This window comes from Periplaneta americana, chromosome 16, assembly GCF_040183065.1.
Source record: "Periplaneta americana isolate PAMFEO1 chromosome 16, P.americana_PAMFEO1_priV1, whole genome shotgun sequence".
Taxonomy (NCBI): Eukaryota; Metazoa; Arthropoda; class Insecta; order Blattodea; family Blattidae; genus Periplaneta; species Periplaneta americana.
The window spans coordinates 111418763-111440859 of NC_091132.1; the positions used below are offsets into that span (position 1 = coordinate 111418763).

Consider the following 22097-nt stretch of genomic DNA (forward strand, 5'->3'; position numbering starts at 1 on the left):
TTGCGTCAAGCACTTAAATATAATTTTATACAGTACAAGGCTACAAACTAATGTTTAGTACGTGTAACGAAGAAAGAAATGAATAATAAAACATAGGACACATTATCACAACCTATTAACTGTCTTCAGAATGTCTCTGCGACAGAGTTTCAAAATCAGAAATTTTGTCACTTACTGTCAGTCGTAGTTGATCAGAAGGTATTTGTCTATCAGTCGTAATGTAAATTAGGTTTTTTACTATTTTCATTGTTGAAAATAATTTTTCACAAACGTAAGTTGTGGCGAACATGGCTTCAACAGAGCAAGCGAAAGTACGAAGCTTCGGATATTTATTTTGTGGCAAAGATATGAAAAGTTCAACATTTGTCAAGTCCTTACATCTAGCTTTCATTGTAACATTACATCGTACATCTGTGAGTTTTAAATTGAAGTCCTAACCGCATTATTCGTACATCTGCTGAAAAAGGATCGAAATAATAATAATAATAATAATAATAATAATAATAATAATAATAATAATAATAAAACTAACACTTAACGTTTTAATGTTTCATGAGTAACATGTAGTATAATGCCGTTTTATGTTATACAACCGTTTCCTCGTAATACTTGTGAACAAATCATACATTTAATATTCTCATCATATTGGCAGCAAAAAATGCGTCCTCCCATCCTACTTGAAACTTTCGTTTTTGTAGAGGTACGTGGTTTCGAGAGACACATTGCGACGATACGCCACTTGCAGGTCAGAGACAAATACAAATGGAACGGAGTTTGACTCCAGTGAGTGAGAGGTTGGGGGTTGGGGGAGCAAGGGACATGCACAGCTTCATTGCGAGCCACAACGTGCTCGTGAGTTACATTTTCGCCACGGTTGGGCTAGAGCTAGAGCTCTGTTTTGTCAGCGAAGTTCTTGACAGGTGCCATCATGATGATTCACCTTTAACGTGCTTTATAATATAATCAGTGAAATCTCCCTACTCATTGTAAAACATGAGGTCGGTTGCAGCCCGATTTGCATTCCAGAAAGGTTTCGCACTTGGCACGCTGATCGTGTAACTGAGTCATGCAGATGGACTCACCACCGCCCGCCCTCATCTTCTTGATGATGTCCTTGGCCTTGGTCTTGTACTCCTGCGTGGCTGGGAAAGCTGGGGTTGGGCCTGGGTGCGGCTTCGGACTATCCCCGTACGCGTTGTAGGGTGAAAACACCGCGCTCTGGGAGGTTGAGTCCAAGTTCCAGACCTGCAGACAAACAGGTGCTACGTTAATAGAGCCCAGATTTATGTGTATTTATGCTGTACAAAATCTTAAAATATGGACTATTATATGCAATATAAATTTTGAAAAAATAATACCTACGAAATGTTTTTACTTTGAAATGGAGTAAAAAGATTGCAGTGTTTTAAACATCAATGTATATGCAAAACATTGTGCAATAAAACACAGTTAAGTAAGTAAACTGAGTTTCACTAATATTACTTAAGGGGACACTCAACTTAAAAACTGGAGAAAAAGTGTCATAGAAATGAAAAATTAAATTTCTACACTAATTTACGTGACAGAACTAAATCAATACGCAGAATTCTTCCCCTACTCATTGAGAAGTCACAGTCAAATGCACAAAAAAAAAAAAATAATAATAATAGTAATAATAATAATAATAATAATAATAATAATAATAATTAAAAGTGATATTTCAATTAATGATTGATTAAAAATTGAAATATTTTTTATTTTGAAAAGTATTGGATCTAATGAGCTGAGATTTTGCATGTTACTTTCCATGTGTATATTAAACTTTTTCTCCAAATTTGAAAAAGATTGGTCAAGTATGAAAAAAGTTCCGAAATATAGTTGAGTGTCCCCTTAAATATAGAATTTCTGTCTTTTATTCACATTGAAACTGAGAGTTTAAAGAAACTCTGAATGTAATATTCATGTTTTCTGCGGTGAAGATCCTACGCCCGCCAGAAAACAGATTCTTGTACAATGAGCATACCTCTGCACATCACAAGAAGTCAAAGGTACATGGAATAAACTCCATACTACTTCCTCTTGTGTCAACTTATCTTCTAATTCTGTTGCTTCCCACTTAACAATTTTGCAATTTTACAAACAAAATAATATCCAACATTCTTTGAAGTTTTCGAGTTCTTTTTCATGCTTCAAATCCATGTATTTCAGACGTCAAAGCATAAATAACATTTTGAACTCTTGCAGTAGAGAACATTGTGCTTCCAATTTTGTATATACTGTACTTGATAGTATAACAAATGGACTAAGTAAAGTATCGCGTTTCTAGAGGGCATGAATTATTCCTTTATTCATAAATAGGCTTCGTATTCCAGCTACCTAAAGACTGAAGTTAAAGACACATTGGATATATAGTACGCCGAACACAGGTAATGGAAGGATAAAGATTTTTTTTTTCAGTAGGTTATTTTACGACGCTTTATCAACAGCTTAGGTTATTTAGCGTCTGAATTAGATGAAGGTGATAATGCCGGTGAAATGAGTCCGGGGTCCAGCACCGAAAGTTACCCAGCATTTGCTCATATTGGGTTGAGGGAAAACCCCGGAAAAAACCTCAACCAGGTAACTTGCCCCGACCGGGAATCGAACCCGGGCCACCTGGAGGATAAAGATATAAACAAACAGGTCGTCACTGCGTGTTCGTGGACTACAGTCAACTCCCGACATTCTGAAGCTATACTAATAAACACATGCTTGAGCCGTGATGTTCACTTTCGTCGTGATCTTTGCAGTGAATAATAACGTGCATTCGTAAGTTACGGAACTTGAACATATGCGGAGATCATTTGAAGTTATTTTATATTGCAAGAAATTCTTTCAATAGCACATGACGATATTGGTGCATGATATAGTACAAGATATTCCTATTGTCTGATATTTTTTTGTGTTTCATTAGGATATTGCATGTCGCTCATCACTGAAAACCCACTAATTTTCCATATACTTTTCTAGAAATTCCCTAAAATGTAGATTATTCAATTCATTAATTGGGTTGTTGACACTGAACATCATGGTAGGCTACACAAATCCATGCAAAAAGTCGAGTTAATATCTTCATAATTGTCAGATTTTGATGGTACTGGTTCTTTTGGGTTACGTTCAGTACACTTTCTGTGCCTTTTGATACTGCCGTATTTTTCAGTGCACTGTTTTTATCACTTTTACGTTTATTTACACAATTGATATGTAATGTTGCCCATATTGATAGTGAAAATATTAATTAAAATATCCTGAACTATGTCCTGCAATATTACACGCTTGAGCGTCTTACCTAAGACATTTTACCTCTGCAATGAACCTTCAATCAGCCACAAAGATGTAATGAAGGATGGATAGAACAGAGAAAAATTCTCTCTGGCACCGGGACTCGAACCCGGGTTTTCAGGTCGACGTGCTGACGCTTTATCCACTAAGCCACACCGGATTCCAGTTCCGATGCCGGATCGAATCCCCTCAGTTCTATCCATCCATCATATGATGACGCAGAATTCCTGCACGGAAATATATGCACTTCTGTACGTCATAATAATATACTAATAACACAAAGATGTAGTTATTTAAATAATACGACTAGTAAGAGCAGTGATCGATAAGACTACTCACTATGACTGCGTCCAGATTTTGACTTTCTAGAGGAAGAGGGCAGAGGATGCGTAACTATTTTGTATACGAACGGACCTGTACCAGCGCTGTGACATCACATATACTTCGAATTAGGCAACCTCATTCCAGTTTATAGGTAGATGAATTACGAAGCCTATTCATAAAGCTTCGGAGCATTGCTGAATGTGCCATTTTTGTATCACAAAAGAAAATATGCATCAGAATATGTCCAGAATATGCTATTTCACAATGAAGTAGGAAAATATGCATGCAATGTAAATAAATCTTAAAATATGCAATCCTATACAGTAACAGATATATTTTAAGTTCATGATAATCGAATAAAACCATGTCTTCATGTGTTTAAATAAGTTTGCATGCAATATTCATATAAATTCGGGCACTCTACATTAACTTAAACAGCTTAGCATCAAGTTTCACAAGTGTATTGCTAATCGTCCTCGAATGTATAGCCCAGACCTGCAGAACTGTAGCTCCTGAGAGCGACTGCTATACTCCCCTTTCTTACCCCACCCATCTTTTCTACCAGCGCGGTCATGACGTTCTAGTTACGCTTGGCTGCATTAACATTTATCACGGCGGCAAGTATACAATACTCTATCAAGAATTACAAATGAACAGATAATAAAATCCTTAGGAACATACCTTTAGAAAGTAAGAGAAAAATGAATGAGGGAAATAAATAAATTAAAAGACATGTAAAATAAATTTTAAACTGTATGTGTGCTAATAATGTAGGAAGGTCTAACTATGTGTAGGATCGTCCTATTACTAGTAAAGCCGATTAAATCCACTTTTTGTGTAAAATAAGTTAAGTACAGTCCCTGACATGTCTTTCCGTGCTCTGTATTCTAAGTCCGAAATGTTGCATGCAGAAAACAAATCAGTTACTTCATTTGAAGAATTTATTATGATTTTTCGTGCATTAATAAAGTTTTAATTCCTGTTTTTACGAAACTTGTATTACTGGTTTTAACTGGTTTTACTAGTAATAGGACGATAAATAAACTGTACGTTGATAAGTGAGTGATAGCTATATGACCGGATGTCAATGCTGTCATTCAACATTGTCACGCACTCCAGCCAAATAAATAAATAAATAAATAAATAAATAAATAAATAAATAAATAAATAAATAAGTAAGTAAAGTAAGTTAAGTAAATAAGTAAGTAATTAAGTAAGTAAATAAGTAGGCGTAAATAAGTAAACAAACAAACAAAATCTAATACGCGTACTGCAGTTTAAAGAGAACTGGAACATGGCAAAATCTCAGTCCGTGAAGGAATACTACTTCCAAAGGAAATGGGAATATGATTATTTGTTGCTTGTTTACTATGTCCTATCCAATTTACTAGTAATTTCAATATTAAACCACATTTCAACAAAGCCCATATTAAGAATTCACAAACTTTCGGGTAAGTTCATTATTACGAACTGTATATTGATTATTATTTATTTATATACTGCAAAATTAAGGACGTCACTCGTTGCGTTCATTTTGAATTGAAATTAAAAGTGACTTTCAAGGTTCATTACTTAAATTCTATAAATTTATGTTTCCGTGGGTGATGATAGGAGGAAAGTTTTCGAAAATCTAAAACAGGTTAGGTGCAAAGAAATCTCAAAGAAACTACCGACAGGAAATCTAGCATAATTATAAACCTTGAAACGAGATAACGCATTATAAAAACATTGTTTTTATTATATGTCTCTGAAGTTTTATAATAGCTTACCAAATTCAACTAAAAATTTAAATTATGATTCATTCAAATTGTTAATTAAAATAAAATTGTATGAACACGGTTTGTATAGCATTAACGAATATTTTAACTTGGCAAATAATTTTGTATGATTTTATTTATATTGACGTTGCCATGCAAAAAAAAAATGAATTTATTACAATCCTTTTTGAAAATTACATTCCTCCACTGAAGGACCTTTGACGTCCAGAGAAGGTAAATAACTATACGCGGAAGTTGATCATTCCCAATAGAAGTGGAGTGAGGCTGACGTCATATTTCCCCTACTTACGAGTTCTGCAGGCCTGGTATAGCCTAATGAATCATGTTCACTAATGGATCAGAAGTTTTCACATTCGACCTTGACGCATTTTGAGAGTTAAACTTTCTTTATAACAGAAGTACGCCAGGAGCTCCGTTTTCCAGATAGGCTATAGGGCACGTACAAAATTTAGCGACAAGATGTTCCTTACCCCATCTCGAGGAAGCTAAGCGGTAAAGGATGGTATGGGACCCGTCTACGTAGGGCAGCGTGCACGGATTTGTCCGTATGCCGGCGAATGACCTCTCGCGCCCGCCAACAGATTTTTGTTAGATAGAGGTTGGAGCGGACCGGTCTGCGTAGAGCTGTCTGTACTTCCGATGGACAAAATACGACCGCTGTGTATTGGAAACAGTATGGTTGATGAGTAACTTATTAAAAATAAGAATGATAGAAAATTATTTAATGAAAAGAAATGAGTATAGAAATAGTTTGTAAGTACATCGCTGGGATAATTTTACTACGTTAAACATAGATTGACAGTAGATACGGAAGTTTTCTATGACTATTTCGTTTATATGACGTCATTCTATTTTCGACCAATGAAGTGTAATGAAATTTTGAATTCCAAAAATCACAGTCACATTTTGCGATAATTTTTGCAGCTAGATTTATCGCTATCAATTTATCGCATGGTCATTCTTTTGTTTAGTCGCTGTCGCCAACTGTTTCCCCGTAAATTGATGATCATGAATACATTAAGATGCAACTACACGGTTAAACTTTTCTTTCAACTTTAAAGCAATGAATGCAAGATTGATATTTAATATTAATTAATATATTTACGCAGCGAAGATGACGTTCAAAACGGCGCACCATGTAGACATAAAATGTTCATGCATCTCAATTGAGCCTACCTTTTAAACTTGATTCTTTCAATATTCTTCCCAGATTGCACGCATACGCGATAGGAATATTGAACTGTGTAGAATGTAGATGCAGCTTTAGTTCTGTTACACACTACAGCGAGAATGCGTTTGTCGAGCTATAAAAAATGCTTTCCTGTAGCACGAGTAACGGTCGATATAAGGCACAGCTGACATTGGTCCTGCTCCCATAGGTAACTTAACCTATAATTGTAGCCTAAAAATGTGTATTTCGTGAATGAAATGAAACAATTAATAGAAAGTCAAATGTTCAAATTTATGTAACATCATCGCATATCAAAGCCAAAGACCTTTTATAGTAATATATACAAGGTCTTTGATCAAACTGCCTTCCGTATGGCGTAATAAAATTCGTGTTTTAATTGTCTAATCCTATACAGAGATGGTTTCACTGTGTAGCAACATGTCTCGCTGTGAATACATAAGCATTCCTATATAGCTGTCCCCACACAGTTCTTAGTTCTCGGTGTAATGTGTAATGTAACGATGAAGTACTAAATAAAGTACGAAATTCTACTTCCACATCTACATCTTCATGTTCTAATTCCATGTCCATTGTAGGCTATCTGAAAAAATTACTGAGTTTTCAACAATTCTTCTTTTAATTAATGTATTAATCAGGTTACTGTAATTATATTATAAGATTTTAAATTATGTTATGATTTCAGCAGAAGATAATGAAAATGTATTTATGTTATAATAATAAGAGAAAAGTGCAGTACATGTAATTAACATTGTTAAACCTGTATTTTGCTTTTCGCAGTTGGCATTACTGAATAATAACATCGAATTTCTTTATTGCAGTAATCGATATTCATCTATTTCAACTTCACAATCAATGTCTGAATAGGTTAAGTATTCGTAAATATACAATTATTAACATTTTATGATCGAATTTTAGGGATATGTTATTTACATTTTTATTTTATTCACGAAATAGTCCTAATAAATGTCACTCGAGGTCTGAGATTTCCCAGATAAATCTCAGACCTCTCGTGACATTACTACAGAGAATCTGTAGACTCTTTGTCAAAGAATCCCTTACTTCGTAGTACTTTCCGACGGAAACTGAGCAAATAGGATTGGTATTTTGGCCTTCGATTTAGAACAGACTTTGTGGGGTCTGTAGTGAACAAAGCAGCTTTAATACATTTTTTTATGATATGTCGTATTCCTCTAAATTACTATTCGTGATTAGGCCTACTCAGTTATCATCTTTTCACTTCTTCGCCCTTGAATATTCTTTGAAATTGAAAGATAAATAACGTTAAAAATAAATAACTACGGGTTTTTCTAATCGTATTTTTTTCTATTCAGATTTATCTCGCTTTGTAACTGAACCATTTAGCACATTTTCCTTTGTTAAAATATTAAATTTGAAGACTGTAAATGTTGAAATTGTACTATTTGAAGCGAAGGAGTCCTAGAGGTTGAAATGTGGCCGCACCGTAACTGAATACGAGAACTCCACGATGTTGAAATAGTCGCCGTCGTTCAGGTCGTCCAGGATGGTCTCCATAGCCTCCTTCAGCTGTTCTATTTTCCTGCCGTCCATGGAGCCGCTAACGTCGAGAACAAACACGGCATGCTTACGCAACGGCTTCAGGTCGGTCGGAGAGAAGAAATGTACAAAGTAGCCCTCGTTCACCTGCAATGCAACATTTAGATTGTGTTATTTCAGATTGTTTGTTGTTATATCTTTTGGTGTAAAAGTAACATTGTCTAACGTATAATAAAATAATGCCATAAAATATTTTGTACAGGGACATCATTTTATTTTTACTTCAATTTTTATTGTACCTGAGTTTTTGAATGTACTTCACTCCCACCCCTTCTACAATCATACTCCACACAGAACCAAGGCCGCGTATGCAAAGTGCCTTACGGTGATACTAAACAGTACTGAGTTAGTGAGTATAGTACGTTCCATAAATATATTCGCGTTTTTAAGTGACGAAAGAGTATATTGAATCATATTTTCGTACAGGTACTGTCGTTCGATTGCCTACGTCGCATCCCGATTTTTCCCACCTATTCAGCTCTCCCCTCTGTAAAGGCTAATGACTGGGATGTCTTAGCTCTTTTCTGAAAACATTAATTTCTGTTAGGAATTGCGCGTCTACGTAATATTATACAACTGTTTAAAATAACTTAAATAAAAGGACCTCCTTCCTTTCTACGGCCCTGCGACATAACTACTTGGATGGAAAGTAGATAGCATATCTAAGTAATTTTATCTTTTCGGATCGGGCAGAAGTGAAGATTAAATTTACAGTACGTGAGGTAATCTTTTATAGATTAAGTACAGAATTATTTCCACATGAGTTACTAGTACGAAGGACGAAACTGGTAATTGGAATTAGGTACAATAGTCTATAGTGCGATAATATGCCAGTATCGAAATGAACGGCCACCATTTTCAAAAATGTGTTTAAATATCCATATTATGAATATTTTTCAATTTAACTTCATTCTCTAAATTGTACGCTAATGTGCTGTAGACAGTATAATATACACTGCATAATGAATATTCTGAATGGATAGCTCAGTTCATGATATATAGTACTGTATTTTGATTAAACAAAAACCTAATGAAAATTGTCAAACTCAAAATCGCGGTAACTCCTAGTATACGTAAATGGATGAACTACTTATCTTTCCTCCTATACCTAGTAAAATGATTTGTTTGTATCATCGAACTCCAGTCGTGGAAGGGGATAGCAAAAGTATAGCCAAGTTAATATTAGAAATGTTAGTAAAAATAAAATGATGTCTCTGTATTTGTTTAAGAGTGGGAAATTATAAAGAGTGGGTTATTAGGCCTAGTTAACTACTCATATACCCAATTTAGGACTATTTGAGAGACTGAAAAATCCAACGAATCTTATCTCTCGACAGACAAGTAGTCAGAAAATGGAAGAAAATTAAAGTGGAAGATAGAGGGAAAGGAGCTAAAAGGGAGAAAATGGCAAGAAGGAAAAGAAGTGAAAAGGATGAAAAGTGAAACAAACGAAAGAATGATAAAAATTAAGTAAATATAAAATAAACAGAAATACGGATGGAAGGAAGGAAATGCGAAGAAAGAGAGAAGAAAGAAAGATTGAAAGGAATAAAAAATAAAAAGGATGGAAAGAAACTAACGATGCAGACAAATAAAAATAAAGTAGAAGAATGGAAAGAAACGAAAAGGAGAGGTGGAAAGAAAGGGAAGGAAACGAGATACAGAAGGAATGGTGAAAAAAAAAAAGAAAGAAATAGCAGCAGTAAATTTGTAAGAAAACATAACCTGTTATAAACCTGCAGATTGATGAATAAATTGTATGTTCGGCGATGTATTCCTGATTCAACAGCAAAAGACTGCGAGCGAATGATTGTGGGCACTCACCAGCACCTCTCCAGCTTGTGGGTCCCTGTCCACGTCGTACTGCACCACAAATTGTCCGCTGAGGCCTGCTTCTTCCTTCTCGTCGCCGTCTTTATCTCTCATCTTCGTGGCCAGCTCTCGCTGCTGTTCTATTGTTGGCGAGAAATGAATGTGTGCCTCCGTGGAGCTTGATCTCTCTATCTTCGCCAGAGCGTTGACTGCAATGCACACATTTTAATTAATTAAATATAATTATGTTGATATAAGTTACTTGTAGAAAGTGCGAAACATTTTTTCCTAGAGGATACTAGAAGATTTCTTATTTGGGAAAATGTTGGTGTTCTTATTGCTATCTACTGACAGCCAGCTGACCGCTTCTTACCAAATAGAATCAGAATTTCCTCTGCCGTCTCTATTCCACTACCCGTTGCATCATTATAGTCTCTCTGTCTATGAATAACCTCGCGTTAAGAAGGACGTTAATGAAAATTTTATTGCACATTGTGCAAAAACGCAAACTAGCTGGACAAAATTAATCAACTTCTGTGCATTTTGACGGATTGTTATGAAACTTTGTACAGACCTCGTAGGCCTATGTAGCATAATTTTTTTGTGTACAAACTCTGTTTACTTTTACGTAAGAGGAACAACCCCTTTATAGGGGTTATAAACAAAATGAATAACTTCTCTCCATTCTAACGAATTTTTATGAAACTGTGTATAGGAGTTAACTACAGTCACATAATTATGTTTTTTTTTTTTTTTGTAAAAACTCTGATTACGTTTGTGTGAGAGAAACTATCCCTTTAGATAAAATTAATAACTTTTCTTCCATAACACATTTTTATGAAACATTTTATGGAAGTTATAGTTAGCATACTTTTTTTGTACAAACTATATCTTACTTACTTACTTACTTACTTACTTACTTACTTACTTACTTACTTACTTACTTACTTACTTACTTACTTACTGGCTTTTAAAGAACCCGGAGGTTCATTGCCGCCCTCACATAACCCCGCAATTGGGCCCTATCCTGAGCAAGATTAATCCATTCTCTATCATCATATCCCACCTCCCTCAAATCCATTTTAATATCCTCCCATCTACGTCTCGGCCTCCCCAAAGGTCTTTTCCTCTCTGGCCTCCCAACTAACACACTATATACATTTCTGGATTCGCCCATACGTGCTACATGCCCTGCCCATCTCAAACGTCTGGATTTAATGTTCCTAATTATGTCTGGTGAAGAATACAATGCGTACAGTTCTGTGTTGTGTAACTTTCTCCATTCTCCTGTAACTTCATCCCTTTTATCCCCAAATATTTTCCTAAGTACCTTATTCTCAAACACCCTTAATCTCTGTTCCTCTCTCAAAGTGAGAATCCAAGTTTCACAACCATAAAGAACAACCGGTAATATAACTGTTTTATAAATTCTAACTTTCAGATTTTTTGACAATAGACTAGATGATAAAATCTTCTCAACCGAATAATAACAGGCATTTCCCATATTTATTCTGTGTTTAATTTCCTCCCGAGTATCATTTATATTACAAACTGTATCTATGATTCCATAATAGGAACTACCTTTTATCTGTTACATAGGAGAGAAGTTATTAATTTTGTCTAAATGCACCCGCTATAAAGGCAAACAAAATCAGAGTTTGTACGTAAAACATATGAGCCACCAATAAGGCCCGTACAAAATTTCATAACAATCCGTTAGAATGCTAATTTTGTCCAGCTACTAGATTTGCTTTCTGATCCACGGTGCGTAAGGTTACATAAATGTGTCCAATGTATTTTAACCTGATGTTCGATGTCATGTGAATAATTTTGCTGGCCTAAAACACTCACACAGTTATTAAAAACTTCCTCATTCCATGATTCTTTACTGCTGTTAAGCCAAAAATGGAACAGTTGCCGCCTCGCTACCTCGTGCCCTACCACTGGAAAAAATTAATTACTGATGAATGCGCAAGAACGCGCAAACTTTAAAACAAAAGTTCAATACTCTAAATGATGCTGTATTGAATGGTAAAAGAATTGTTTTAACCGGAGGTGATCGGCTATATTAAAACTCACATTATATTTTTAGAACTTAAAAAAAGAACAATTTTTTTTTCAATTGTAATATTTAAACACTACTGTAAGAAGAAAAATACTTTACAAACTTGAAATCGAAGTTAAATTAGTAAGAACGTACCTATCTGAACAGATTCCATGTCTCACAACACAATAAATCACTAACAATTGGCTCTTTTTCACCCACATAGTGTGCCTCTCTGTCTAAGACTGATCAGGAACGAGAAGTGTTACAAGGAACTCGTTCATACACTTCCAAAAATAACTTGCTTCTGATAAAACAGTAAACAACTATTCTTCACAACATTCTCCAAATGCTCAAGAACATTAATAATTTATATTCATCTATGCCTAACTAAATAAGTCGAAATTTGATTTTTGTTCGCCTAGATTGGGAAAATTGCACACTGTGCACCAGTGTAGAAAGTGGACATATTTCCAGTTATTTAATCTCGTCCATTCACTCACTCACTCATTGTATTTACTTGATAAACAGACACTGTTATTCTCTTTTTAGAGAATATTTCTCAGTTAAGGAATTTCCAAAGTCTTTAACTTTTACTACTGATTTATCAGTCGCATTGATAGTTTAGCTCACGTCCTCCTACTAATTTTAGTCACACGCTTATGACTAGACAATGGATGCGGGATGACTTAAGGAAAAGTGAAGTTGTTTCGTATCAGAGTATATGGCACGTGCCGCGCCGTCCGTCTTTTGTGTACCTGGCGAGTACAGCAGCGTACGTAACGAATGAACTCCGATCTGTTCATAGTAACAATGCAACGCAATGTGTGCAGTTGTGTTATCCTGCTCAAGTATTTAGTACGCGTTGGATATGTTGTGCTGATCCATTCATAAAGTCGAAGGGAAAACGTTAAATTCGCTCAGAGATACGAAATGCAATTAAGAAGTATGAGACATTTTATGTATTAACGAAGACAATATCGTGTGTAATGTATGTAAAATTGAAATAAAAACCAGAACAACTCAGGCTATAGAGAAACATTGCAACAGTACATCGCACAGGAAATGCGTTGAAATGAAATCTGAGGAACCATCATCGTCGTCGTCATCATCATCATCATCATCATCATCATCATCATCATCATCATCATCATCATCATCATCATCATCATCATCATCATCTAGTTGTGCGGGCCTAACGACACGTGCAACATGATGCTCAGTACAAATATTCCTCTAAAGAAATTGAGTGATCCCCATTTTAGAGGCTTCCTTCAGAAATTCTCTCTATACAAAAACTGATTAAGCATAGGCGAAGACTATTCAGCTTCGACAACTTACGAGAATATATAGTCGTTTACTGCAACACTGGTAATTGCATCAATGATCACGAGGACTGAACCTTGCAAGGAATGTACTACAGTATGTTATTTTTCTTTTCTTTCTGACTGTACGGAGATACAGTAGCATGTTGACGTCGTCTGTTTACGTTTCAAACCTGTTCAGCCTATGGTCTGAATGAAAAAAAATGTAACATATAGTAAATGTGCACTTACATTCAACGATAAGTCATCCCGCATCCACTGTCTACTTATGACTATTTTTTAGTTGAGGTTTTATCTTAAAAGTTAAGATTATAGTCTGTTTTTGTGTGCTTCCAGTTCCAGTGTTTTAGTTCATAATCATTATCTCGTTGTGGTTTTCCAATAATAAAATAAACAACTTACTAACGTTTTTGACTAACATAACCTTCAACTAGTTCACTAATTAATAGCTAATCAATTCACTCATTTTCTCACTAATTCGGTAGCCCACTGGTTCCTTGCTTAACTCACAACTCGCTCGTTGTTTTGCTCGCTAATTCCCTAGCCCACATTGCCACACGTAATTGATTGCTGATCAGTTATGTAGCTCATTCTCATTCACTCACCTTTCTTGTCCTGCTCCGGATCTATCTCGTTGCCGGACCGGAGTTCCGGGACCCGCAGTGAGGTTATGTTGCGCGACTCGCTGATGTACACGTCCACCTGGAGGTCGCGCACCTCCTGTCCAGGATGGAGGTTTATCACGTGGTTGTATTCTCCCAGCCTCCGAGTCAGCAGCTCCTCGTACGTCAGATTGAACGTCACTTTCTTCTGAGGTTCCACGTTCACAGATACTGTGAATCGGTTCGAGTCTCTGGCGCTGTAACAGTTCGACACGCCCTTGTTCACTTATTTTAACTATAGGCTAGTTTGGACAAGTAAGAATGACTTACTGAGCTACCATATCTGAAAGACTGTCACGTAGTAATTATTGGAGTCCTGCGTTTGGTTACTTAGGTGAACATCGATCATATATATTCGTATGGAGAGCTACATCAGAGTAAGAATGACTTATTGAGCCACCATATGTGAAAGACTGTCACGTACGTAATTATTGGAGTCCTGCGCTTGGTTACTTAGGTGAACATCGATCATATATATATTCGTATGGAGAGCTACTTCGTAGTAAGAATGACTTATTGAGCCACCATATGTGAAAGACTGTCACGTACGTAATTATTGGAGTCCTGCGTTTGGTTACTTAGGTGAACATCGATCATATATACGTATGGAGAGCTACTTCGTAGTAAGAATGACTTATTGAGCCACCATATGTGAAAGACTGTCACGTAGTAATTATTGGAGTCCTGCGTTTGGTTACTTAGGTGGACATCGATCATATATATATTCGTATGGAGAACTACTTCGTAGTAAGAATGACTTATTAAGCCACCATATCTGAAAGACTGTCACGTAGTAATTATTGGAGTCCTGCGTTTGGTTACTTAGGTGAACATCGATCATATATATATATATATATATATATATATATATATATATATATATATATATATATATTCGTATTGAGGGCTAGTTGCAAGTAAGCAAGTCACGTTTCAGTGAACCAGGGGATCGTCCCTCATGCACTGGGACAGTGTGTCTACATCTGTTTATTCGTGTAGCTGTGTATGTAAAGGCTGGTCCACAATAAACCGGGAACGGAAACGACAACGAGATCAGAAATATTGATAAAAAATAAATGTATTTAAATGTGAGCATTCACAATTAACGAAAAGCTTGCCGAAGCCCCGGAACGGGAACATGAAAATTAATTGTGAATGCTCACATTTATTTTAACAATATTTCCGTTCTTGTTGTCGTTTCCGTTCCAGGTTTATTGTGAACCAACCTTTAGTCGGTGAACAACAGGAATACCACTCGGACTTAATAACAACGATAATGAAGTATATACTTAAAAGACAGCTTGTATATACTGTAATAAAGACAATTTTTACTAGGATTGGACGAAATTAAAGAAAAAAAATGGTAGTCATCACATTTCGTCCACACATATAATGAGAAAACCATTCGAGCTAAGGTAAATATACATTTACTGAAATATATTAAACTATATTAAATATAGCATTGCAAAAGCACGCTCTCAGAGACGCTCTGAAGCTATCTATGACAATATCTTGAGATGCGTAACAAATGTAACGATATTAATTTGAAAAAGCACATTCGAATTTCTTCCTACAATCGATTTTGTTAACATTATGTATTAGTCGTAGTGACATAAAATAAATCGAAGTATTAAAAAAGTTGAACTCAATGAACATTTCAGGCGCCACATACAATTTGTAGTCGCCACGGCTACCTGGAGCCCGGAATTTGTCTACCCCTGATTTTTCTTATTGTGATCTTTATCGTGGTTCTTGTCTTTGCCATGGTTCTTATCCTGGTGCTTGTCGGGAGACGTACTGTAGTCCTTATCGTGGTCTTTGTCGTCCTATCGTGGTTTTTGTCGTGGTCCTTATTTTTGTCATGGTCCATGTTACCTTTATCATGGTTTTTTCACTATTTGGCAAGTTATTTTGTCAGATGTATGTAGTAAGTTGTATTTTGAAGGTGGGAGTCATCTCTTTAAAGTATATTAAATATTTTCTAATGAAGTGAACCTTATTCAAGTCGAGCACAGTCTATTGTTCCTAGCAACCTCAACAACTCAAGCTTCGTAACTGTATATACTAGACTGTGATTTGACAGCTCTATGCTATACCACGGAGAACTAACGTATACGGTATACCTTAAGGTGGTGCTGGAATATTGCGTTTGAAACTAAGCAAAAGTTAAAAAACTCTTGTCAGCTCACATGCAATTTGCCGCACTTAACGTGAATCACGCATAAGGCTTGATAATATTTTAAAGCGGACAGTCTTTGTCCACCATTGTAGGCTACAATAAATTCTAAGCTCTCGCTATGAGTCTTATCTAATGAAACTTACAAAGAGAGATATAAAATATCTCAACAGCGCAAGGTAGAAGAAAATTGGTAAAAAGCAAATAGTCTAATATAAAACAAATTTGCTCTTTTCTTGACATTCACCTACACTGAATGAGCTTTCGTGACTTTCGTTGTTATTACTCTGGGCGCCTTAGGAGTCCCGTACAATGCTGCCTGCTGTTTTTATTATTATTTTTTTTTTGCATTTCAAATTAATTCTATATTTTTATTCTAGTAATACAATACGTGTTTTAAGGGGATCGCGGGGTAGCTTCACGTTTGCGCTGCTGCAAGGTTCGACTTGTAATGGGTCATGGATTTTCTCCACTGATTTAACCCTTCCGGTCACATTATAGCCCTGAGGTTTGCTCAGCCTCTAAGAGAAATGGGTACCAGCGGCAAGCACTAATATCCCTATTACGACTAATGCCTATTGTCTAGAAAAAGCAGGAAGACTTAACGTGCCGCTATCCTGTGAGTCTCGTGGGCAACTCGTGCTCTCGAAGTGTGAACACAACCTCAGTGCAGGTAGAACGGACTCGGTACTGTAGTGTCTGCATACAAGTTTGCTCGCGTCTGCAGTAAGTGGCGGATCGTTTTAAGTGAAAAAAATATATATAATCCCCAGATCATTTCCTTTTAGTGATGAGTCGAAAGAGAAACGTTTTTTATTAAGAAAGGAGGTAAAACTTCTATTATGTTCTATTAACTTTCTTACGCATGACATTTTATATTACAAATAAACACAGGGAAGGTTTTAGTAAAGAAATACTGTCTAGATCTGCTTTAGAACAGCTAAAGGTAAAATTGGGATATCAACAAGGTGAGACTGATATCAAATATCGTTAGCACGTTGTGCGTGCGAGTTACAGAATTGCACGACATATGATCGGCTAGCTAAGAACATTTATGGATAAATTTGAAATGTGGCAGTATCATGTAGAACATAGACAACTTCTCTTTCTTTGACTATAAACTATCTTGAAGAGTGTTAAGAAAATCTTCTTATCAAACATAAGACCTTACTTCAAGACCTACAACAGAATTCACTGGTAGATTTGGAGAAACAGTGACAATTGACAAGGAATCGATATTTTTCTGAAATCCTTTTGGCTTACAGCCGATAGAAGATCCTGAAAGTTTATAGCTTGAATTGATAAATCTACAGAACAGCACGCCACTCAGATTCTAGTGAAATCAGGAATCGAACTGTTCGTAATGCTGCCTAAGTCAGAATTTCCAAATATACTCTTTGCTTCCATATATACTGTATGTGCTTGAGTAAGAGTTTAATACAAGAAAGAAGTGTAAAAGCTCTCGATTTACAGAAAGAGCTTAGAAGTAAGTTTATTTCATCTGCCGTGACATGTAAAAAATACTTCCTTGAATTTGTTTTTGTTTGCGAATACAGACTATTACATTTCTGAGAACAGAGGAATACTCTTTCATGTATAAAGACTTGTAAACTCTCGCGTTCTATGTTTCAAATAAGACATATAATAATAAATATTAACAAATAGTATAATAATAAATAAGTGTTGCAGCTATGTTTGTTGTCTCTTGAAAAGGTGTATTCAGGTTCTGTTTCCAGTCCTAAACTAATTTAAAAAGCTAGGAAATAATATAATTTTGTTATATATGTTTAGGTACAGTCTGTCTAAAATTACTGTAATTATTGTACCAGCGTCATTCTGAAATTCAAATCATGGAGTAGATATCACGACCACCTGCATGGGCCGCCAGAGCACACCGTGGCAGTGAACTGCTTTTGCAGCGAAACTACAAACAACTTGTAACTGCTGCGGCTGGCTCCGTCTGTCTTTCTCTCTTTCAAGGTCTTTTAGCACTTTGTGAGCACTAGTTGCCCATCTATGGGGATGCCTTTACTTTTAAGAAACGTATTTTAAGATAATGTTATGGCTTGTAATGAACACAATAACAAAGTTCGGTTCAAAGTTTCATAGACTGAAAAAGTTATTTACATCTGCGGCCTTTTTATGCATGTATTTGGGACTTGCATGTTTCCGTTTCCCATGGTTACCTGAGGGCCACGTGTGCTGCAGTTTGTCCACTGGAAACGGCTTGCTCGTACTCGTGCTTGGCCTCCTCCTTCTCTCTCACGTACGCCTCGTAGGCCTTGCCGTCTACCTCCCTGCAGAAAAACAAATAATGCTCGTTAACTTCATTGTGTAATGTGTATCGTATGTTAAACACTATTCATTGCAGCGTTTTGGTATTCTTCAAAGAGTCATGCTGGCAATTTCAAATTTAAAAGTCGAGAAGCACATTAGGCCCGTAACACACTTGAAGAGTTTTCGCTAGCGAGAAATGTGTTGCGAGAAAGAGGCGAAGAGCCTTCCTCCACACACTTGGCGAGCTCTCGCTATCACAGATCACACCTCGCTATGATCATCTATGCACTGCCTTCATGCAGAAAGCATTTTTCTGAGTATAATAATCACTCGTTGGGGGAAATATTATAGGTTATGTATTTACGTATATTGTCGTACTTAAATATATAACCTGTAAGTATATTGGCGTACTTTACAAATTACGTAGGAATCTGAGTAGTATTGAGATGATGAGGAAATGGAGTTGCATGAACATATTTTGTTAATGAAAAGAAAAAGTAGGCCTAAAATTGAAGCCAGAAATATCTGAAAATCACATTGTATCTTACGAAAATAAGGGCGAGTTTTGGACACTGGTTTCGATTTGAATGATGATACGTTTAGGCGTTATTTCAGGTTAAATGGACGACAATTTCTTGCTATTCATGATATAATAGAGGATTCTTTGCTAAGTTCTGATCAAAATTATGTAAACTGTTAAGACATATAGATACATTATTTCAAATGTTTAATTAATACTATTAAATCTCATCAAAATAAAATATAGCCCTATTTATTTTCAGATAATCTGATATTTGTCTCCAGATTTCTTTTTTAAATTTCGTGTTTTTATAGTTTTCATCCCGTGTATCATATAAGTAGGCCTACGGGTGACATCGTACAAGTTCGATAAGTTTCTGACTGCAATTATCAGCCATCTTTCCTCATTTTCAAATAAAAACAATCGCCATCGCCATCTGTGATATCTTTTTCTACATTCAATCGTCATAAAGAGTATAAATGTCAAACATCTTTGATAAATGTGTCAAGAAAATTCGCTGAGCTACAGATTCCAGCGAGAAACTCGCGCGAGGTTTTTGCCTTGAACGAGAATCTCTTCCAATGTGTGGAGGTCCATTTGAATCCATGTTACCAATTTTTTTATTTTCTCGCAACACATTTCTCTTCACTCTTCACGGGCTTTACCCGTAGCAAACGGTTCAAAATCTGTATAAGAAAAATATCCCGTGTTGTTTAATCGATATGCAGTCTTGTTTTGGAGACACAGTAAGCGTCATTAAATTTTTGTATAGATCAGTCTTTATTATTTCATTTACAAATATAAATATGCCACAGGTATGTAGTATCATCCGAAGACGGATATGCGTCAGTGTTACGCGAAAATCTTCATCCTAGTGACCCTGGGATAATAACGTTACTTAGCGTAAAAAGCAGAAGTTATAAGCCTGATATAAAATAATAGGAGGACGATCCCATGCGAATGAAAGTATAATAATGTTCTGCATTTCATTTGCAAAATCACTATGTGTGAATATACAGGATGTCCCATTTATCTTGTGCACCTATTATAACTTTTTTGTTTGGATAGGTATTGGAATTTTTGTTTTTGAGCGTTATGTTAGAACAAGGGGCTAACATGAGTGTGGAGATTTGGTGCATGTAACTACATTATGGTGCAAGATACACGTGACATCATCAATTTTTCAAGTAGCACTACATACTTTAATCACATTACATTGATTACACACATTAAGACGAGTTCAGAAATATATCACAATGTCACTTTCCTAATCAATAACAACAACAATACGAAACAAAAACGTGTTTCCAATCTGATAATGTTATGCTTTGAAAGCCACAGTAGATGTTCGAAATGGTGACCATTCACATTAATGCACATTCAAAGGCGTTCCCCGAAAGACCGTATGACTGCCCGGAATGTTGCTGGCTGAATGGACACACAAGCATGTCGAATGTGTTGCTACATGTCGTCTGGTGTTGTCAGAATGTTCTGGTACACACTGTCCTTTACACTTCCCCACAGGAAGAAGTCCAGTGGCGACAGGTCCGGAGAACGTGCAGGCCACTCTACGTGGATTGTGGCGTCGACAGTTGTTGTGATTTGTTTACATGTTAAGACAGCAAACACACAACACACGACGTGTACGGACGTCAGTCGTCTTTAGTTTTGTGTAAGTTAATGCACAAGATGAATGGGGCACCGCAACAAACGGCACATTCTGATGGCATTCATTTTGCATTTTGTTGTTGTTATTGATTGGGAAGGTGACATTGTGATACATTTTTGAACTCGTCTTAATGTGTGTAATCAACGTAACATGATTAAAGTATGTAGTGTTATTTGAAAAATTGATGATGTTACGTGTATGTCGTACCATAATGTAGTTACATGCACCAAATCTCCACTCATGTTAGCCCCTCATTCAAATATAACTCTCAGAAACAAAAATGCCAATACATATCCAAACAAAAAAGTTATAATAGGTGCACAAGATAAATGGGACACCCTGTATACTATAAGAAAAACTTGTGGAATAGATATGTTTGACACTATTCATTAGAAAGTAATTGGTGAACATGAAAAACAGTAAAGGTTTTTAATAAGTTCCTGTTATGTAGTCTGTATTAAAACATTTTTTGGTTTGAAATTTACATACCGCTACTATTTCCCACGACTCTACGCGCTTCTATCATGAATATTTCAGTCAGCAAGATGGCTTATAAAATTAAAGACAATCGAAAATTAGATCCCAACGAGGTCTAATAAATTTTAAATTGACAAAGCTCCTTTGGGACATTTTTTTCCCAAATCAGTTTTTCCAGTCATTCTCAGCTCACTATTATTACATTTTTGACGTATGTCTGAATATCCTCTGCACTTAAAAAGGATCTTCAAATACAAAAATGCAGTTATATATTCGTCTGTAAGTAGTTTAAATAATTACAAGTAACCTATATTTATCATCTTAAAGTCTATACTTCGAGATATATTACATTAATAATAATTGCTAGGTCGTCTCGAAAGTTGTTTTTCTATAACTGTACTTCTGTTAATTCTGACACAGAGACAGTCCGAAATTGATGTAGGTAACGAAGACTGTGGCCTTAGAAACACAGAAGACGCTGACAATTTATTGCTACGGACGAGTGGCTATTCTTCCAATTCGGCGAAATAGCCTCATTCTCTAGAATAAATGGTCTCCTTGAGCTAGGTTTATCTTCAAGGCCTAGTCCTCTGTCTTTGAATAGCTTTAATAAGTAAATACCGTCCTGCTACTGACTACCCTTTCACCTTCCACTTCCACTGGTTAGATTTTAATCTGCTAGCACTCAACATAGATAAAACAACTTTCATTCCCTTTTCTTTAAATAAAACAGGCCTCCCTACAGAGGAAAACAATTACAATTTAAAAATTCATAGCAATAACTGCACAAATATCTATAATAATTGCAGTTGTCCTAAACTACGTCCATCAACCCAAGTGCAATATTTAGGTATCTTCATCGATCAAAACTTAAAATGGAACTTTCATATGAACTACTTATGTCTTAAATTACGTAAAACTCTGTACAAATTTGTTCAACTCCGTTGCTTTATGCCAGTAAAACTA

At 35.9% G+C, this 22097-nt stretch overlaps 1 protein-coding gene across 4 annotated transcripts in view; it reads right to left on the reverse strand.

Annotated features, from left to right (window-relative positions):
* LOC138691073 (inter alpha-trypsin inhibitor, heavy chain 4-like) overlaps positions 1-22097 on the reverse strand; it is a 196534-nt gene that overhangs the window by 44735 nt on the left and 129702 nt on the right. For all 4 annotated transcript variants that reach the window (XM_069812761.1, XM_069812760.1, XM_069812762.1 and 1 more), the window contains exons 4-8: positions 18375-18485; positions 13956-14209; positions 9994-10190; positions 8056-8256; positions 1083-1245 (exon numbers count right to left, since the gene is read on the reverse strand). In XM_069812761.1, the coding sequence (XP_069668862.1) occupies positions 1083-1245; positions 8056-8256; positions 9994-10190; positions 13956-14209; positions 18375-18485 (926 nt within the window). The remainder of the gene's footprint in view (positions 1-1082; positions 1246-8055; positions 8257-9993; positions 10191-13955; positions 14210-18374; positions 18486-22097) is intronic.